Raw genomic sequence first — 18,841 nt, 5'->3', positions numbered from 1 at the left:
AGCTATCGAATGATTGAGGGACGATTTACTAAAAGTGATATGGAGCTTCGAGTTATGCCTTTCACTCAATTGTAGGTCCTGTAACTGTCGCGACCCGATTACTTAGCCATACCCTATAATTTTGGCAAAGGAAAATGTTGGCTCGTCGATCAATTCTGGGCAAGCCCGGCTTTGTCTGTCGGACATGTGCCCGTCAATATCAGTCCCAACTGCGGCGGGCTTCAACCTCTACCCAGGACAACATCTACGACGTTGTGTGTGTCGGTGGCGGACCAGCGGGTCTGAGTTTACTGACTGCTCTTCGTAAGTCTCTGATATCCAATTGATTGGCGTCTTTAACATTGCTAGGTGCCAATCCTATAACTGCCGGCCTGCGAGTGGCTCTTGTTGAAGCTCAAGACCTCTCCAAAATATCCTCGTTCTCACTTCCCTCGACTCAATTCTCCAACCGATGTAGCTCTCTTACCCCAGCATCGGCTCAGTATCTCGACAAGATTGGCGTATGGCGACATTTGCAACGTGACCGGGTTCAGGACTATCAAGAGATGCAAGTATGGGATGGAGTTACTGGTGCCCGAATCGAGTTTGACTGGCCACCCAGCACGACTGGAGACAAAACAATTGCCTACATGACGGAGAATCTGAACTTGACATCCGGTCTGCTGAAACGATTGCACGAGCTTGGTGGAGTGAACGTTTTTGACAAGACCAAGGTCGAGAGCATTGATCTTGGCAAGGAAACTGAGGACCTCGACTTGAGCGAATGGCCGGTCGTACAACTCTCAAGTGGCCAATCCTTAGCAGCACGTCTTCTTGTTGGAGCAGACGGAGCCAACAGCCCTGTGCGTACATTTGCCGGGATAAATAGCCGTGGCTGGGACTACGGCAGACATGGTGTTGTCGCAACTCTAGAGCTGGAAGGCGAGGGCTGGGGTGGTGAGTTCAACAAGATTGCTTATCAGCGTTTCTTACCCACTGGACCTGTTGCGATGTTGCCCATGCCTGGCAAGTATGCTACACTAGTCTGGTCTACTACCCCAGAAAAGGCTGCTCTTCTCAAGAGCTTAGGCCCCAAAGACTTTATTGCTATGGTCAATGCTGCTTTCCGACTAAGCCCTGTCGATATTGACTTTATGCACTCTCAGAAGGACAACCAGGCAGAAGAGCTGTCATGGCGTTTACAACACACGCACTTTGATGCAAAGGCCCTTCCACAGGCTGTCGTTGGTGTGCAAGAAGGCAGCATCGCATCTTTCCCCCTGAAGCTGCGACATGCTGATACATATACCGGTGAACGTGTTGCGCTTGTGGGCGACGCGGCTCATACAATCCACCCATTGGCAGGTCAAGGCCTGAATCAAGGTCAGGGAGATGCCCAGAGTCTAGTCAAGACCATCGAGTTCGCCGTCTCTCATGGCCAGGACCTTGGCACTTCACTCTCTCTCGAGTCCTACAACAGCGAGAGATATGCCGCCAACCACGTCATTCTCAATGTCTGCGATAAGCTCCACAAGCTCTATTCTGTCGAGAGTGGTCCTTTGATACCGCTGCGTTCGGTTGGTCTCAAAGCTGTTAATGCCCTGGCCCCCCTGAAGAACTTCTTCATGGAGCAGGCCTCTGGCACTGGTACCAAGATCCTGTAAAATACATGTATACTCTTGATTTGTAACATTAGATCTGTACATAATCACTCTGGGAAAAGTCCAGCCAAAAATGGAACTAAGATGATTCATTGCTAAATTTCAACAAGCATCACCTCTGCATAGCTTCTCGCTCGGGCACACGACGTTTCCGGGAGTATTTACCGTGGTCTCCCTATCAGCTATGATTACAAACAAAAGAAACCCATTCTAATCTTCTTTCCTTTCCACATCGTTTTACCTATCGACCTCACCTGCATAGAATGTTAGCGTCAGTTGACACAAATATTAAGAGACAAAACTTACCGAACACAAGATCCATAGTACCAATAACCGCCACAGCATCAGCCAGCAAGTGACCCTTAGAGACGTGATCAAATCCACCCAAGTGAGCGAAACCGGGAGCACGGATGTGGCATCGGTATGGTCGCTCGCTACCGTCAGAAACGACGTACACACCCATCTCACCCTTGGGGGCCTCGATGGCGGAGTAGGTCTCACCAGGGGGAACAGCATAACCCTTGGTGTAGAGAAGGAAGTGGTGGATGAGGGCCTCCATGTTCTCCTTCATGGCGGCTCGGGGAGGAGGAGAGACCTTGTAGTCCTCGACACGGACAGGACCAGCGGGCATCTTGTTGAGGCACTGGTGAATGATACGGAGGGACTGGCGGAACTCTTCCATTCGGCAGAGGTAACGGTCATAGCAGTCACCGTTAGTTCCAACAGGAACGTCGAACTCGACCTGGTCATAGGCATCATAGGGCTGGTTCTTGCGGACATCGAAAGGAACTCCAGAGCCTCGGAGCATGACACCGGTAAAAGAAAGGTTCAAAGCCTCGGCAGCAGGAACGACACCAACACCCCTCAATCGCTCAATCCAGATACGGTTGTCGGTCAACATCTCCTCGGTCTCGTCGATTCGGTCGCCGAACTGGGTAGCCCATTGGTAAATGTCGTCAAGAAGACCAACGGGAATATCCTGGTGAACACCACCGGGTCGGACGTAAGCAGCGTGGAGACGGGCGCCGGAAACACGCTCGTAGAATTCCTACCATTGTCAGTTATCGCCATTGTCAAATTGACCATCATCCACCTACCATGAGCTTCTCACGCTCCTCGAAACCCCACAAGAAAGGCGTCAAAGCACCAACATCCATAGCGTGTGAAAGAACGGACATCAGATGGTTAAGAATACGAGTGATCTCGCCAAAGAGGGTTCGAATAAACTTGGCTCGCTCGGGAATCTCAACATTGAGCAGCTTCTCGACAGCCAGAGAGAAGCACTGCTCGTTGGTCATCATGGAGACATAGTCGAGTCGGTCAAAGTAAGGCAGAGCCTGGAGATATGTCTTGTACTCGATCAACTTCTCGGTACCTCGGTGGAGCAGACCGACGTGAGGATCGGCTCGAATGATCTCTTCACCATTGAGCTCGAGAATCAAACGCAACACACCGTGAGCAGCGGGATGCTGAGGACCGAAGTTGACTGTGTAATGTCGAACCTTTCGGTCCTGAACCGAGTTCTCGCGCGACTTTCGGGTTCCGGGAGTTCGAGGCTTGGAGAGGCCGTAGGCGTCCTGGGCGGAGGAGAAGTCTTCGTCGACAGGCACAAGTCTTGTACCAACGTTCTCGACAGGAGCGGCGTTTCTTCGCAGGCAAGTCGTCGAAAAAGGGCGGGCGGCGAATGTTGCTGGCCGCATGCACAGGCTCTTGGCGCCTCGGCTGGCGAGTCGGAGAGTAGCCATTGTGTAGTGAGCAGAGAGGGAGCGACCTTGAGTGCGGCGAGATGTGTAGAGTCTCCCAAGAGGGCCTCTGGCTCGAGGTCAATGGCAGTTTGATGGAGGGGAATTCGCCTTCGTGATAGTGGCCGTCATCTCCCGCGGTCCGGGGATCGTTGAAACCTGGGAGCTTTGTTCTTGGTGGTGGGTCGGACTATCATTCTTGCGAGAACAGAGCCAATTAGAGCTCAACTATTACTCGTTGATTTTTACACTATCGAGTGGCATCTCGTTTACAGGACAATTGCATCACATCGATCGGTTGAGAGTTGCTAATCACCCATCTGTGAAATTTGTCTTGAATCATCAAAACGAGAAATATGCGCCCTCAAAATAACCCCTCAACAGTAAATTCACTTGTCTATTAGTTTCTTTCACATTCTTGACTTTTGTTCAGATTTGAACCTTCAATGGCATTGAATGCAATACTACTACCATTCCATTCGTCAAGTCCAAGTCGTCATCTATCTAGATAGAGCCCAAGACTACACAAATTCATAAATCGCCACGAACTAAGATCTTCTCTGGTTAACGTTAATCGAAGAAGATAGTATTCCTTTTCGTGATTGGATATTAACCGCGGTTTGGGACATGCTTATGCGAAGCCATAGGACCAGGTCAACAACAATCATTGCAACCTTATATACATTCATTTGTGTCATTGACCACGTCAAAGAACACAAAAAATGCGGTTATCTATTCCTTACAATTTGAACGGAGAGGCCAATCACATGATAGAATAGGCCTGTAAAAGGCCTTAGTTTCCAATTGCGACCTTTCACGCATATCGATTGATAGTCTCGTGTCTAAAAGCGATAGCCTCAGAGTCACTACGTATCGACATTTCGATTTATAACAGTTCTTCGAGCAAACACTGCCTGACTCTTCTGTTCCCAGTGCTGCTACAAATCACAGATCACTTCTCAGCAGTCCGAATTGAAGCTCATCCAAGAGCTCGCCATTCTTGAAAACAGCACCTCTTCTGTTACCCTCCTCCACAAAACCAGACTTCTTCAACACATTCTGACTCCCAATGTTCCGTCCAATAGCTGTTGCCTCGATCCTGTTCAATTCAGGCCACGTCTCAAAGCACCATTTCACAAATGCCTTCGTAGCCTCCGTTGCATAACCTTTGCCCCAAGCTTGCTCTGCAAGCCAATAGCCAATCTCCCAGGTACGAAAATAGATATCGTTCTTGAGTAGGACGCCCATGGAACCAATGAAGAGAGGCTCTGTTGAAGGGTTCTCGACTGTACTGGCTTTGAGAAAGATGCCGTTGTGGTATGGGTAAGATGTGCCGTCTGGCTTGCATGCCATATTGGCGAGGAAATTCTCGGCATCAGAGAGCCCATATGGTGATGGAAATGTGCTGCGCATATTGGCAGCAATGGCTTTGTTGTTAGCCGCGCTTGCCATGGCCGCTGCGTCCGAGAGTCGATATCGACGTATAATAAGCCGTTCAGTTACGACAAGTATAGTCCCCTGCTCTTCGCTGGGAGGCGAAGGTGAGAACAATGTGATAGACCCGGTCATAGTTGTGTTGTTTTTGACGTGATGCTATCGGGTGTACGGTAGAAATGAAGTTATATACGTTGACCGAAGTGCTATTGGTTCTGTCTGAGTCAAAAACCCAGACGTATGACTTTGAACCCTGTGGAAGGTCTGCGCGGATTGTAGACCAACGTGGCTCAGTGACTCACGAATGGTAAGATGCATATGTTTGAGAGGACTCGCCATGCCCTGGTAAGCAACCGACAAAAGTTCCTCGACGTAACCAGTATGGCCTGTAAAGGACGGTCTTCATGGTTTCATAGGGTCCCATTTCTACATTGGATGTTGTGATCCCCAATCACGCAGGAAAAACTAGGAGATAAATCGACAGGACAAGCGAGGGGCACTTGAGTCTGTTGGAACATGTTTTCTGAATTATTAAGTAGGTGGTATTTATTAGGTTAGCCATTATTGAATGCTGACTTGGTGGATCCAGCTGGATTGATGTACAAATAACCAGTTGAGAACCACGTATGTATACTATAGTAGTCATGATGTGACACGCCCAAGAAGAGGCATATCCAAGTCATTCGCCAGTATCCAGATCGTCAACTTCCATCCAGTTTGAAAGGAAGTCAAATAGTGTCGAGCAAAGTGTACTCATGATGCAATTTCGGCCTTGCATTAGCTTCTTGGTTTCTCTTCTTCCTGATCTCAAATCCCCGCCACATTGGCTTCTACCAGTCCCTCCCATGATGCCGGTTTCTATAATACTTCTTCTCCCTCACTGCCTAACCGCAGGAGCATTAAGGTATACATTTCGACCATAGTGGTCATTGTTTTTTGCAAACGCCTCGGCCGCACCTGATGGTGAGCCATTATGAACAAAGGGGACTAAGTGAAAAGACAATGCCTCGCCATCCCATCCCAATGGGAAACAGAAACGCCTTCAAAAGCAAAAGCCAACAATGAACTTTTAATGAACCCCTCGCCATGCCTTGATGCAACAAACGACAGCCCGCTTTATGGTGATAAACAGTGCTTTTTTTTTAAGAAAGGGAAATGCATGACTATAAAGTCAAGTTGAGTTGATGACAAAGGAAAATGGCTGTGGCCGTAAGTAGATTAAGATGAATAAAAAGACACATCCGGAACACCAATAGTAGTTGATTAATTTCTCCGACCGATATTGACACCAGGGTTGACGAATGCTCTATGTGCGATGTCGCAGAACCGGCGAACCACGTTGGTTGTGCCTCCTGTCACTTGAGACTCGTCGTAGATGAATTTGGATGCAACCGCAAGCCTGTTTTTGGGGTCGCTCTCGTCGACGTGCTGGGGGGTATTGTTGCCGTACGGGGAGTCGAATTGGGGTGCAAGTTCTCGAACAACTGCGATTGAGTAAAGGACATCACGGTTCTCGCGACCATCAAGCAGGTAACGCATTCTCGCAAGCATGTCCTCTCTCACCTTGACCGCAGGCTGAGCAGTTGGATTATCACGCGTTCGTACAAACTCAGCCAGGCTGTACCAGAAATCCAATTGGCGAGTACGAGAATTGTCTGGGTCCTGGAAAGGCGGGCACAAAGGATTGGTAGGCAGATAATCTCCACACAGCAGTGCCTCGACAACTCGAACGCGGTGTTGGGCTTCCTTGACTTCATTTTCGTTTGATAGAGCACCGACAGGAATTGAAGGATGGGCATCGTATGCTAATCGCGCAAGTTCCCACACGAGACGCGTCTCAAGAATACCGGAGTAGGCCATTTGAGAATGATCGTTAACCCTGACAGCCTCCAAAGTCTTGAGGAAAGTTGCGAGTAAATCCACCACATGCGGGTTTCGGGGAAGCGACATCTTTCCATTTTCCGTGAAAAAGTACCAGTTGGTTTCGAAGAAAGCACTGAGTCCATGTGCGTACATCTCATGGTAGACCTTGGTGACCTCGTTAAGCGTTTCCTCACTATGAGGACCACTTTGGGGCGACGGAACCTGGCCCAAGAGTTTGATAATCTCATCGATATTCATTTTGTTGGCTGTCAAAAACACGCGTAAGCAGATGTTCTCAATAGCAGCGCAGCAAACGACGAACAAGGGTAAAATCAATAATAAGGGGCGCCACCTCTTAGATTTTGGTTGTCAGCAAGAGGCCTTTGCTCCACCGCTCTTGAGCTTTCTGGGTTGTGGAGGGCTGGATCGATTGCGGCGGCCGAATACTCGTATGCTGGCTCCGACTTGATAGGTGGAGAAGCTACGTTGGAAAAGCTTGAGTCGTAGCTAAGCGAGGTGACAGATGGGTTGGGGCTCGCTGTTGTTGCGTGAGCTGTAGCGTACGAGCTGGGGAGCATAGACGGCTGGCTGCCGTATGAGTTGGTAGGTCGAGCGGTGAGGGCAGGGTTGGGCGCTATGGATGAAGGGACTGTCGAAGGCACAGAGCTTGGGACTGTAGGAGGGGTCCTCTGGCTAGGCGCCGGTTGAATATTAGAAGGTTGGCCGCCTGCTTGTTGCCGAAAGATTGGATCGTAACCCAAACACTCGCGCTTGGACTTCTTACAGTTGTTGCAAGTTGGATGTGTCTCGTCGCACTAAGAGAAGGTGTTAGAGCTGTGTTGGGCGGGGTACTACTATCTCCACAAGAAGAAATAGGCCAGAAACGGGGAGGGGGAGGGGGGTTGTGCAGCTGGCAACAAGGTGCACCGTAAGCGCAACCAATAGTAAGCTTAATTGAGCTCTCGAAACTCGGAGAGACTCCAAGCTTAAAAGCTTTCAATCAAGTACATTTGCTGGGGGTGACGGGAAGAGTGTATGCAGACAGTTGCAAATACAGAGAGGCATTACGAGGGAGATCATGAGCAGCGCATCTCTACGTGAACGTAAGTCTTGCTCGCTTTGCTTGTAGCTCCTGGCAAACAAGAAATCTGCAGAAAGCCGCAAACATGATGCACCATATCGATTTGGACGACCCAGTTCCGGCTCTCCAACTCTGACATGTACTTGCAGACCCCGTCCTCCCAAGTTTGTCCTCTCATGGTATTGCTTTCCATCGCGTGCATTGAAGCCACAAGCTGCACAAGGGGCAACGAGTACGAAATCACGGCTTACCTTGATTCGACGTTTCCTGCAAGTCAGACAGCCTGTCTTTGTCCGACGTTTGATCTCCTACATTCTAAAGTCAGCCCTGGTCCTCGCCATGCCTGCTATTGGCTAGGACGTCTTTTGACAAGGTCCTTTTTCAAAGTTTCCACGCACCTTCTTCGGCCCTCGGTGGCCCATAAGACGTGGATCATGGGGGATAGCATAACGAGCCATAGGATCAGAAAGCCCGTAGCCTGGTGCCATGGGCATGCCTTGGTGCGGATAGTACGGCACACCGCCTGGCACAGGGGCCATAGGCATGCTCATCGGCATACCCTGCGGACTTGACACAGAAGGCCCATGTGGGTTTTCGATCGTCCTCATGCTTGGTAGCGACATGTTGCTGCCAATGGGCATAGGACTGGGTCGGTATGGCTCGGTCGGCTGACTCGTCACCGCAGGATAAGAGCCATACTGAGTAGCTGTTACACCGACCGATGGCGCATAATGTGTCGAAGACCCTGGGTAGCTCACAGGCTGGCCATGAGGCATTCCCGGATGATGGTTAGACATTTCGGAATTGGAGGCAGGTGTCGCTGAAGCAGCCTCGGGTGCCCTGCTGTCGCCGTTCTGATGAGAGGCCACTGGCGGAGCGGCAGAGGCAGCAGGAGCCGAGGCTGGCGCAGGATTCGGCGCGGAGGAAGAAGAGACGGCGGGGAGTTCGTTCTCAACGGGAACGGGTGCGGAGGTGGTAGCCGCAGCGGTCGTCGAAGCGGTCGGGCGGTCCGAAGCCGTGAACGGTGCCGAGGCGATCGAGGTGATGGGCGGAAGAGTCGTGTCGGAAGGAGCTGGAGCTGTATTGGCAGGCCCGGTATTCGCGGCGTGAGCTATAGGGGCGGTGACAGATGCGACAATGGGAGCTAGAGAAGGAGAATTCGATGTCGGAGCAGAAGCTGGAGGATTATTGAGAGAGTCGCCGTGACTCTTCCCATGGTCGTCTTGAGCCATGTTGTTTTTTAATTAGAAATTTTTATGGAGCCTCAAAGCGAAGTCAGGAAGAATGAGAAGTGACCAGGGGGACGCGACCCTGGGTCGGTCACGGAGGAAGACGAGGTGTTGGCGCTGGGCAAGGAAGATCAAATCCAGAGCAACCAGGGCGTAGCAGGGGGAGAAAAAAAGGCGTGCAAGAGGGGCAGACTCCGAGACCAGGGGCCGCGACACGATGCGACGGCGATGGAACTGTCACTGAGAGCGAGGCAAAAGTCGCGATAGTGGACTGGGCCAAGACAAAGTGACGCGCTGGCGCTGCAGCTCTGAGCTGGAGCTGGAGCTGGAGCTGGATAGGCAGCAGATAGTCAGTACTATTGCAAATGCAAAGTGAAGTCGATGAAGCCCAGTCCAGGGGTCCAAGAGGCGGGATCGGTAGCGAGACAGACTAACGCAGAGGCAGAGCTCCAAGATCGGAAGCAAACGGCAAATAGAGTTGAGTTTCGAGCATCAAAGTCACAGACCGGTACTGTAGTGTACAATCAATACGCCCATCGCAGCACAACGCAGAGCAGAACAGCAGAGCACAGCACAGCACAATAAACTGGATCGCCCCCTGCTTGGTTGCCGCGTTGTAGTAGTGGTGGTGGGAGTGGTGACCGTGGTGGTGGTGTTGGTGTTGGCCGTCTAGGTCCCAGTAAATTCTAAAGTTCTAGTGGAGACGGGCCGGGCTTTGTAGGCCGCTCGCTGAGGGTGCCTAGCCCATTCAGTATCCGCAGGTACGGGATGATCGATACTCGACAAACAAGCGCGACGCGAGCTTTGCCCAGTGGGAATTTGGCGTAAAACTTATGCAACAGGCGGACGGGTCCGTAGACGAAATGGAGGCGAGGCAATATGCCCAGAGTAATTGGTAGAGGCAGAGGCCGCTAGCAGGCATCAGACGGATGTCGTTCAACTAGGGTGCCTTATGAAGAACGTCTCTCGCTTAATGAAAACGCTGTTCCTTTTGATGAGACTTGAGATGCGAACAATAAAACTCAGCTCTATTTTTGAAAATGCTGAAAATTAGGTACAATACCTGGGCAGACAGGTATTTGGGTCATGTGGCTGCCTCAGAGGTCATTGGAACCTAACTTGGGTTTGAGAATTGCTTTTTCTTTGGTCTCAGATAATGATTCAACCATGGAACTAGCCGCACGGAAGAACAGTAGCTCCAGCTAGAGCCTCCTCTCGGGCAGCTAGAATTACTGAATGTGCATTAGCGGCCTATCATAAGACCTACGGATGAACGACAATTCATCCCATCATTGGGGCAGCATAACTCGAGAGGTTCCAAAGGTTTGTACGGAGTATGAACATCGCCTTTCAACCTGTGCATGGACTGTACAGTATGTATGTACTATGTATGACGCATGCGCAATGGCAGTTGGAGATCTTGTCTAAATCTTACATACATATGATCATCACCCGTCAAAGCGGCTGCAACACATTGACGAGAATCCCATTGCTTTTTTTCTTCCTCTCCTTGACTCGCTTGGTTGGGTCCACCAGTAATTGGCAATTCTGGAAGCTCTCTAGAAGCTACAGAAACTACTCACCCAAGCTCTTTGTGGATTACAGGTCCCTGTTAACGAGGCGTAATAATCCATGAGCAAGGGGATCCGTATAGCATGGATAGTTAAGGCGGAGCATACTCTACTGAGCCCAAAGCTGGCGGTGTCTCATCATGCAAGAACAACAGGCTCATGGAGTCAAGCAGATATATTGCGTGGAGTATTCCAATGATTCGTGTCTTCAACACCGCCATTTGCTTTTTGTTCTGCACTCGAATACTCCAATATCGTACGTAACGAAAGACGAGATCTTCACAAATGTCTGAAGACACCCATTATCTGCACAAGCACATGCATGCCCGAGCTTTGTCCATGTATAGTACCGTTGGCAGTATCTGGCCTGGGCAATCCTGGCTAAAGCTCGAGACAAGGCGGCTAATTGTGCTTGGTTGTGTGCCACTCATGGTCTATCGGGTGCAAGGTTTCTCGTCCCGTAGTCTGTAATATTACTCTGTATAGTCGACTGCAATGATGAAGACACCCCTATTCTCTCACCTCCAGTGAGCTTCGCTCCCTAAACAGCTAGGTATTCCCTACCTCAGTCTCCAGATGAGAAGTTCAGACTGAGATTAACGCTTTGACTAGACCTGAATAGTAAATCCTCAGTGTAGGTCTTCCAGGGCCCAACTTAGCGGTTATCCATTTGTTCTCTCTTTCCTCGTTACCTACTAGTATCCGTCCGTAGCTAGACTTGGACACATTCAACTCCCAGCCTCCTCGATTATGTTTTGAGCTCGGAAAGATATCCGTACAGACCGTTGAGAATTAGTCGGTATGAATTGGCGATGGTTAGGTTGCGTATCCGTATCCTAGATTCCGTTCTTTCCCTGCTGTGTTGGCGTTGAATTCTCCAAAACTGTCAACCTTAACCCCCGCAAGCCACCGACCCCACAGCATCCCCCCTAAAGACTCCTGTTGGCTTCCTTCCATCCAAGACTTCTATGGATGGAAGGCGCTAATGCGAGGTACCAGCCAGACGGTCCTCGCTCGCTCGAACCCTTCCACCCAAGGAAAGAACCCGACCCAACGCAGAGCCAACTACCGCACCTGCTTGTATGTAGTCTATGTACTTGAGCTGAGTCAGAAACGCCTAGGTAGTTCCAGTTATCAATCAATTCGAGCGAGCCTCAAGATACGGTCTGTCCAACATTGATGCATCCTATCCGAAAATTGTACCATTCCAAACTACTCCATACAGAGCAAGATTATCCGAGCAGCGATGATTGACCATCGTCATTTGCTCCTCTATTTCTCTGACTGGTCTCCCTCCAGAGGCAGGTATCCGCCACGGGCAATTGCAAATCTTGCCGTTGTCCTTGGACCCCCAATCTTAAGAAATTCTATCCAATATCATCTTCCCCTCTTCCAATTTGAGCGAATCTGAGACCCCTGCCTATCTGTGTTACTTCGAGTTGTTCCATCTCGAGGAAGCTAATTCCTAACTGGGAGATGGGAAGCACGAAGCAGATAAGAGCTGTGCATCTACCATAACACAGCAAGACAAATACATGCTTCGAGCCGTCAGTTTGCTTCGGCCATGTTTTAGTTCTCTGGCCGTATCCGTACACGCTTCAGGTGCATACCCAGGCCTATACCTATACCCATTACTACTATGAACGAACTAACCGGCAAGGTCCCGGTGCAAGCGAGACGAGCCTCTCCACATCCTCAAGTCGTGGTTCGCTGGCGCCCACCCACCCACATGGGCCCTCGGATGGTTCCCACTCTACCGCCTTTTCAGACTTTCTCTGTTGTCTTGTACCGCATGGTACCTTCCAGTACAAGTGGACAACGGCAATAGCAATCACCCTCCCTCCTGTTTGTCAAAGCTAACATCCCGGCTGACAGAAGCGACGGGAAGCAAGCGAGCGAAAAGCCGTCAACAAGGGGGGGGGGGGGGGGGGGCTGTTGAGCCAACCGGCTTTCTCTGTGCATCTCACTATCTCGCCTTGCTGCTGAGTCTCTCTCGCCTACGATTAGTTCCCGGACTTCTGGAACACCCACCGACCTTTGCTATACCATTGCTACTTCGCTGGCTCAGCCCCTTCCTGGCTCCTTTCTTCCGTGCGTGCAGACAATCTATGGTACAAAGTATCCACGTTGCGGTTCTCCTCTCACCCCCACCATTTGGCAATAGCGGTCGGCTCTTGGGTCGCTAGTACATAGTACTCGGGGACCTTCCAATGAGGCATCTCCTTCCTTCTGCCTTGTTCTAGAGGTGGAAATAAAGACTGTATTTGAGGCTAAAGGGGGATGATACAATATGGTACATGGTATGATACACATGTTGGGCCGGGAAAAAGCCCCGAGCACAAGATCGTCAGACACCTCACGCCAACGCTGAGTTTTTGACACTGTTTTGAACCTTAGGCAACACAACTGGACCCCAGTGTTGATCACCAAGAGCTTCCCTGTTCTTGTTACTCGACAGAAACATCTCGTTATCAGCAGCCGTTGAGCAATGGCTTCACCTCAGGCCAATTTATCCCCGATGCCTTTCCTCTAGCCCCGTCCGCTCCCAACAGCAGCCAAGGACTCGTGTGACACCTCTCAATCTCCATCTCATATGTCCATGCCAAGCAACGCCGTCCACTTTGCTCACATCGTTTTTGGCAAGCATTGGCACTTCTGACGTCGCCCCACGAGCGGGTGTGCTCGTCCGGTTTACCCACATGATCCGCCATCAACTCGGTCGGCCGGCTCTCAAGCGCCGATATGGCTGACCCCCCGAATAACTGCCAGACATCGTGCCATAGTACCGGCTTGTCTACCTCCGCAAGGGTCTCTCCGACGCGGCGCATCTCACCAGGTTTCCGCAAGCCGTGGAAGGAAACCAGGGGTGAGCAAAACCGATCACCCCAGATGCGCGTTATTGACGGAGGCTCACCGTTGAAATGATGATTGTACGCCTCTTCAATGTAGATCCCCAGCTTCTGTAATGTTGTCGCCACCAGGCGGTCTCCCCATGTCTCAGTCATGGACTCGGCGTAGGCTTCTTGCACGATGCCCGGATGTTGAAACAATTGCCGCATCGCCTCTCCAGATATCAGAATGCCAGATCCTCCATGCCCGAAGCGTGCCTTATAATCACCTACTGCGTTACCGATATACAGGGGCTTTCGATAGTCAATATGGCCCATGAGAAGCTCTAGTGACGGCCGGATCAAGAAGGTATCATCGTCCAATATGATGTACCACTTCTTGCCGGGTAACTCGTTATATGTCATCTCCATGCCCATGATGAACTGGCTCCGTCAGCAATTTGTACAGAAATGATGTCCCCCGAGACTTACCTTGAGTGCATCAAGCTCCCATCCATAACTTTGGCCAATTTTCAGGGCTTCCTCCTCATCTCCGGCCTGAAGCCTGGCCTGGAGACTTCTATACTTGACGAGTCTTGGGTAATCATCAATTTTGCCCCTGATCTTGGTCTCCATAACTCTTTTGATAGCATCATGCACTGTCGCCCCGATCAGATTCGCGTCAGTCTGGTTCACAGTTGTCCAATCTCCCACAACAAGAAAACTCTCGCCTTCCTTTCCTAGGTAGCCTCCCGTCGCCTGGAAGGCAGCAAGCTGCTCGGCTACCCTGTGACGCGTCCCATAGCCGGTTTTGATGAGGTATCCTACGTCGTTTTTGAGATCAACGGTGTATCTTGGTGGTTTCCATAACCAAGCATCTCTGTTTGATGCCGCGCCTCGCAGAAAGTTGAAGAAGCGCGAAACATTGAAGACTAGCGCGAGGCGGATAGCTGAGTCGTGAGGGAGTATAGAGTAGACTATGAAGACAGATATGAGGAGAAGGATGTAAATAGATCGTAGACGACGTCTCGTCCGTCGAGAAATGAAAACCATTGCGGCCGAATGTTTAATGGTAGATGAAAGTGTTGTCAGTTATGAAATATGTCTGTATTTACACAGCACAATTTCGGCAGGGTTTTCTGAATTCAATTTCGAGCCACAACATCCTCAAAAGACGAATTTTATGACAAGAAATGTTCCATGTGGTTTGGTGAAGCTAGGTACCTGTTACTCCTTCAAGAGCCAACTGAAGGATCTGGGATAGTTACTCCTTTGTCGCGAGACCCGCAGTATCACGCTCAAGCTCAATGTCGGACTAGATAACGAAGTGGAAAGCTGGAAAAGAAACTCTCACGAATGAAGAAGTACGGCCGGATATTAATGAAACATGTAACAATTGTCCCTATCAACGAGGTTAGAGCGGTCGTCATCTACAAACTGTTCAACTTGGCTGTTCCGTATTCTGCTGAGTCATTCAGTGGGGCGTAATTTAATAGCTGCAACAAAACACATACTATTGCAGCTGTATATGTAGGCCATGCAAGGTGTGTCAAAGATTTGGCAATGAAGATGTTTCAACTTCGAATGGCCATATACGACTGGTATTTGTGACGTTGTCTAGATGACTTGCCGGCTAGATTAGAACAATAATCTAGCAAGATACCGCGGACTAGGTAGCTGTTCAGGAGAGTACAGTTTCATGGATGTATTCATTCAACAAACATGTTATTTTTACACTCGCTTTTTCTCCAAAGATTCCATGTCGTATGCCAAACGTGATTTATCATACTCCAGCAACTCTTTCTCTCTGCTGATCATCCAAGCTCTGGAAATTCTCCAACGATTGTATGGAAGAAGACGATGAAATCTGAAAGTATTGAAGCCCATACATCTGTGTTACTCGAAACGCCAACCCTATGCAAATAGACAAGTGAGAATAAAACAGAATCATCTCCTCCGAGAACGTATGCCAAGCGTAATAGACTCTGCAGATCCCAGCATTGCACATAATCCACCACTTTCACGGATTGGTTGAGACTTTTAAGCATCCTTATCGAGCTCGTAGAACAGTAGATAGACCTCCCTCTGCATACCCAGGACTTCACTTGTCTTGGCCTCTTTCACTTTCTCGTCGTTGACGCGCCACCACTTGTCTAATGCTGACTTGCGCTTTTTTGATCGCTTCGATACATTCGATGGCACGAGTTTAGGCGGTGATGAACTACTGTTAGTCTGCTTGGGCGATGCGAGCTTAGAGAGGGCAGATTTGGTCGAAGCTGCCACAGAGCGGAGGCTGCTGGTTTCCGGGTCCTTAGGCTTGCCCATTGCTGGCAAACTCGTCGAGCCACGTAGATCTTCAGGAACACTCCTAGGTGGGACTGGCAATGAATCTAGAGAAGGCGTCGATGAATTACCAGAGAGGAGGTCGGGGGTGGAGATCGCTGGGCTGTGTGTTGGCCCGCCGCCCATCACGGGTGTTCCTATAGGGGTCGGTGTCTTGCTAAATGCTTCTGAAGGCTGGAAAGTGTTGGGGTTGGAGAAGGGCGCAGCAACATTCTGTCGTCTAAATGCTTCGTAGTGGCCACTGTTATGTCCACCACGGTGGGTTACCATACCGAGCAACTTGTATCTCTTTTGATCCATCAAACCGCCTAGGGGCAGTTGCTCGGGGAAGAGCACCTTGGCAGAGTTCTTCTGTGTCATTTGTACATCGTATATAGAGCGAGACAGGTGAATGGCCAGGATCTTGGGGAATATGGACATTCGAGTTGTCTTTGCGATCTTTCTCTTGGGCGCATAGCGGATATCTCCAAGTTCAATATCTTCCGGGGGGTTCTCAGGGTCTGTGTCTATGGCAAACTGGAGCTTGTCGATGTTCTCCTGAGCTTGCGCCTTGAAGCTGTCCGAGGTCGACTTGGCCATCTCAGCTTCTAGGTCTGCCTTTGTCTGTAGCAATCGGCACATTTCACACTTAAAGTCATCGATATACTCGGTTTTAAAGATCCCATCGAAGCATGCATTGAGAGTCGTGCTTGAAACCTGGGGCACGGCCAGTGTGATAGTACAGAAAGTTTCCTCTCGAGGTTTGGTCTTATAACGGCATGTTTGGCACTCGAGACGGGACTCGTATTTTCCTTCCATTGGGAAGCCCTCCTCGATCTCCATAGGCAGTTGGCCGTTGATATGGGGTATCTCGGTTTCCTCGGAGGGCTCGATAGCGGAGTTGTTATCGCCGTTCGTATCAGATTGTTGCTCTTGTGAAGATTCGTCGCTGTCCTTACCATTGTCTTGATCTTCGCCTGGCTTAACGGTGTCGGTAGAGACAGTGGTGGGGAATAGGCCACGTCTTCGCGCGTGTAGTCTTGCTCGCTGGCCACAGTGATACTCGTCCTTGAGTCGCTCAGCAACTATTTGGAGAAATTCTTGCGCGTCCTGCTGTTGACGGCTGATCCTTTGCTTGAAAGCCGCCTCCAAAACCTTGACAAACTGGAACGGCGAGATGGACTTCCTGTAGATGGGGCGCTCATTAAGCGCGTCCAGCATTTCTTTTAGTCCTTGTGTGACGAGTCCTTCTTGTAGACCCTGGAGCTTCCATTGCGCGATCTCTTTGCCTTCTGGTTGGACAAGACTGGCATATACGGCAGGGTCCTCAATACGGCGGCGATGCGTCTCGCGAATTAGGTATATCCTCAGCTCTCCTAGACCGGCGAGAGCCTGCAGAACCGAGTTGATGAAGCAGTCATTGGCCTGGTTTCTTAGCCCAACAATCGATTTTTTCTTAGAACTCGTAGCGTCGTGGTCGATAGAAAAGTTCGGCGCGAATACATAGATCAGCGCAGCAGCAGCGAGAGAAGCGCCAGCGGCGTATGACACAACCGAGGGTTTCTCGGGCATTTTTCAGTGGTGGTCGGTCTAACGGCCGGTTCGGAGGACTCGGAATCGATCGAGTATATGGAGAGCGCAAGAGAGACAGTGAGGAATCTCGTGTCGGACAGGTCAAACGATCACAGCAGGGCGGTGCTTAGGAGCATATCTCGATATTGAATTCGATATGCGATCGAGGCTTTTTTTACTTGTTGACAGAGGATTAGCTCTCGTTGATGGTGTACAAGTCCGTGGAGCAGTTCGACATGGCAATCGGGTGAGAAGTCAAAAGAACGCACGAGGAACGAGTATGTAACAGAAATCGAGAAATGGTAAAGTCTACCTTTAGTCTGTACTGGCCTGTGTGAGGTACATAGTAGATTATGGAGAAACATCCACCCATGGAACTTTTTGGCAAAACGTAACGGCCGGGGGAAACACGGGGATTCAACCTTGAGATGACGGGTTTTCTGGAAGAAAGCGAGGCCGGAGGTTCCCCACTCTTACAAAATTCAACCCCATTTTGGCAGGTGAGGAAGGGAAGAGGCCCCGTTTATTGGCGTCTTTTCGAGTCAGCCCGCCTGCCGCCTGCCGCATCCCCCGCCCAAGGTTCAGGGCCTTCGGAGGGAGCTTCAGGGGCATTTTGGCTACTGGGCCCCCGAATCTTGGGGCGGGCTGACCACCGTCATCGTGGTGGGAATGCACTTGAGGGGCGTAAAAACTACCCGGGAGCTGCATATTGGGTGAATGTTTAGAATTGTTTCCGTTGCATCCGCGTAAGATGGTTCTGGTATAGTGGATTAATAAATTGCTTTGTATCGTTAGAGGAGTTTAGATGGTAATTAAATCTCACGAAACGCTTATGCAGGCTCTTGGCTAAATGCATGTCGGTACTATGTATCGTCAACGTTTGGATCCAACTCAATTGATACTGTGGAAAACACCAGGGCCTTCTGACTTCATGCCCAAATTAAGTAGATAGATGATGATGAGGATTTGCTTTGCATGAGCCAAGACTTCTTCGTTCCTCTCCTTGGACATGCTCTTCACACCGTTTGATTGAGCGTTGTTCGTGAAGCAAATCCATTTTGTTTGCGACGATGATTTGATCAAGCTTTATGAGTGGACATGATAACTGAACGCCATGCAAGTGCTAGATAATATAGCTAAATATTCGAAAGCGTTGAACTCCTTCATGAAATCTATGTGACTCCAAGACTGTAACATTGAAAGTTATCGCGTAAACTGAAATCTTGACCCAATGTTACTCCTCTTTAACCTGCAATCCTTCAGTTTCCCATTTCTTAACCGCCATGAATCAACCAATACACTCCTTAAATCTATTCCCCAATTTCGTAGACACCACCGATGCGCCAAACATAAGAAAACTCACCGCTCCACAAGGCGAAACTATTGCTTAGGTGTAGGGAAGAGAATCTATCAAAATAGGTAAACCGCCAACCACCAGGCTACTTTCTGCCCCCACTCTCGTAGTTATAGTCGACACTCCACAGCGAATCCCACACAATCGATCTCTTGGTTGGACTTCCGGCTGAATCCTCTCTTTGCACGGTATTCTGGGGCTGCTA

General features: G+C 50.0%; 6 protein-coding genes across 6 annotated transcripts; 1 reads left to right on the top strand and 5 right to left on the bottom strand.

The window, feature by feature from the left end:
* The first annotated feature begins 18 nt into the window (after nt 1-18).
* B0J16DRAFT_327333 (uncharacterized protein) lies at nt 19-1,726 on the top strand. Its single transcript, XM_046126086.1, has 2 exons — nt 19-303; nt 349-1,726. Exons 1-2 carry the CDS (start codon nt 135-137, stop codon nt 1,641-1,643), a joined length of 1,464 nt encoding a protein of 487 aa, XP_045988693.1. The 5' UTR covers nt 19-134; the 3' UTR covers nt 1,644-1,726.
* On the bottom strand, nt 1,727-3,573 carry B0J16DRAFT_408715 (NADH-ubiquinone oxidoreductase 49 kDa subunit mitochondrial precursor). Its single transcript, XM_046133047.1, has 3 exons — nt 2,738-3,573; nt 1,947-2,688; nt 1,727-1,894 (listed from the first exon to the last, which is right to left on the bottom strand). Exons 1-3 carry the CDS (start codon nt 3,383-3,385, stop codon nt 1,878-1,880), a joined length of 1,407 nt encoding a protein of 468 aa, XP_045988692.1. The 5' UTR covers nt 3,386-3,573; the 3' UTR covers nt 1,727-1,877.
* Nucleotides 3,574-4,041: 468 nt separating this feature from the next.
* B0J16DRAFT_12104 (acyl-CoA N-acyltransferase) lies at nt 4,042-5,323 on the bottom strand. The gene has a single exon (XM_046121597.1). It carries the CDS (start codon nt 4,949-4,951, stop codon nt 4,328-4,330), a length of 624 nt encoding a protein of 207 aa, XP_045988691.1. The 5' UTR covers nt 4,952-5,323; the 3' UTR covers nt 4,042-4,327.
* A 756-nt stretch (nt 5,324-6,079) lies between these two features.
* Nucleotides 6,080-8,992, bottom strand: B0J16DRAFT_352202 (uncharacterized protein; the record flags this gene model as incomplete). Its single annotated transcript, XM_046129251.1, has 4 exons — nt 6,080-6,945; nt 7,032-7,494; nt 7,748-8,011; nt 8,159-8,992. 4 exons carry the CDS (start codon nt 8,990-8,992, stop codon nt 6,080-6,082), a joined length of 2,427 nt encoding a protein of 808 aa, XP_045988690.1.
* A 3,619-nt stretch (nt 8,993-12,611) lies between these two features.
* Nucleotides 12,612-14,804, bottom strand: B0J16DRAFT_295902 (uncharacterized protein; the record flags this gene model as incomplete). The annotated part of the gene is made up of 5 exons (XM_046124425.1): nt 14,657-14,804; nt 13,881-14,604; nt 13,059-13,787; nt 12,901-12,941; nt 12,612-12,666 (listed from the first exon to the last, which is right to left on the bottom strand). Exons 2-5 carry the CDS (start codon nt 14,439-14,441, stop codon nt 12,612-12,614), a joined length of 1,386 nt encoding a protein of 461 aa, XP_045988689.1. The 5' UTR covers nt 14,442-14,604; nt 14,657-14,804.
* Nucleotides 14,805-15,050: 246 nt separating this feature from the next.
* Nucleotides 15,051-17,696, bottom strand: B0J16DRAFT_327319 (uncharacterized protein). Its single transcript, XM_046126085.1, has 2 exons — nt 17,596-17,696; nt 15,051-17,460 (listed from the first exon to the last, which is right to left on the bottom strand). The coding sequence occupies exon 2, from the start codon at nt 17,280-17,282 to the stop codon at nt 15,429-15,431; it is 1,854 nt and encodes a 617-aa protein (XP_045988688.1). The 5' UTR covers nt 17,283-17,460; nt 17,596-17,696; the 3' UTR covers nt 15,051-15,428.
* Nucleotides 17,697-18,841: the final 1,145 nt, after the last annotated feature.

The sequence above is a fragment of the Fusarium flagelliforme genome (genome assembly GCF_020744385.1).
Source record: "Fusarium flagelliforme strain FIESC 12 MPI-CAGE-AA-0113 chromosome Unknown B0J16scaffold_1, whole genome shotgun sequence".
Classification (NCBI taxonomy): Eukaryota; Fungi; Ascomycota; class Sordariomycetes; order Hypocreales; family Nectriaceae; genus Fusarium; species Fusarium flagelliforme.
The sequence above is the reverse complement of the archived record's forward strand: the minus strand, read 5'-3'. Positions and strand labels throughout refer to the sequence as shown.

Coding starts and splice junctions, on each gene's coding strand:
- B0J16DRAFT_327333 (XM_046126086.1), top strand. CDS start 135: ATGTTGGCTCGTCGATCAATTCTGGGCAAGCCCGGCTTTGTCTGTCGG. Junction 304..348: donor GAGTTTACTGACTGCTCTTC/GTAAGTCTCTGA, acceptor TAACATTGCTAG/GTGCCAATCCTATAACTGCC.
- B0J16DRAFT_408715 (XM_046133047.1), bottom strand. CDS start 3,385: ATGGCTACTCTCCGACTCGCCAGCCGAGGCGCCAAGAGCCTGTGCATG. Junction 2,689..2,737: donor AGGAGCGTGAGAAGCTCATG/GTAGGTGGATGA, acceptor TGACAATGGTAG/GAATTCTACGAGCGTGTTTC.
- B0J16DRAFT_12104 (XM_046121597.1), bottom strand. CDS start 4,951: ATGACCGGGTCTATCACATTGTTCTCACCTTCGCCTCCCAGCGAAGAG.
- B0J16DRAFT_327319 (XM_046126085.1), bottom strand. CDS start 17,282: ATGCCCGAGAAACCCTCGGTTGTGTCATACGCCGCTGGCGCTTCTCTC.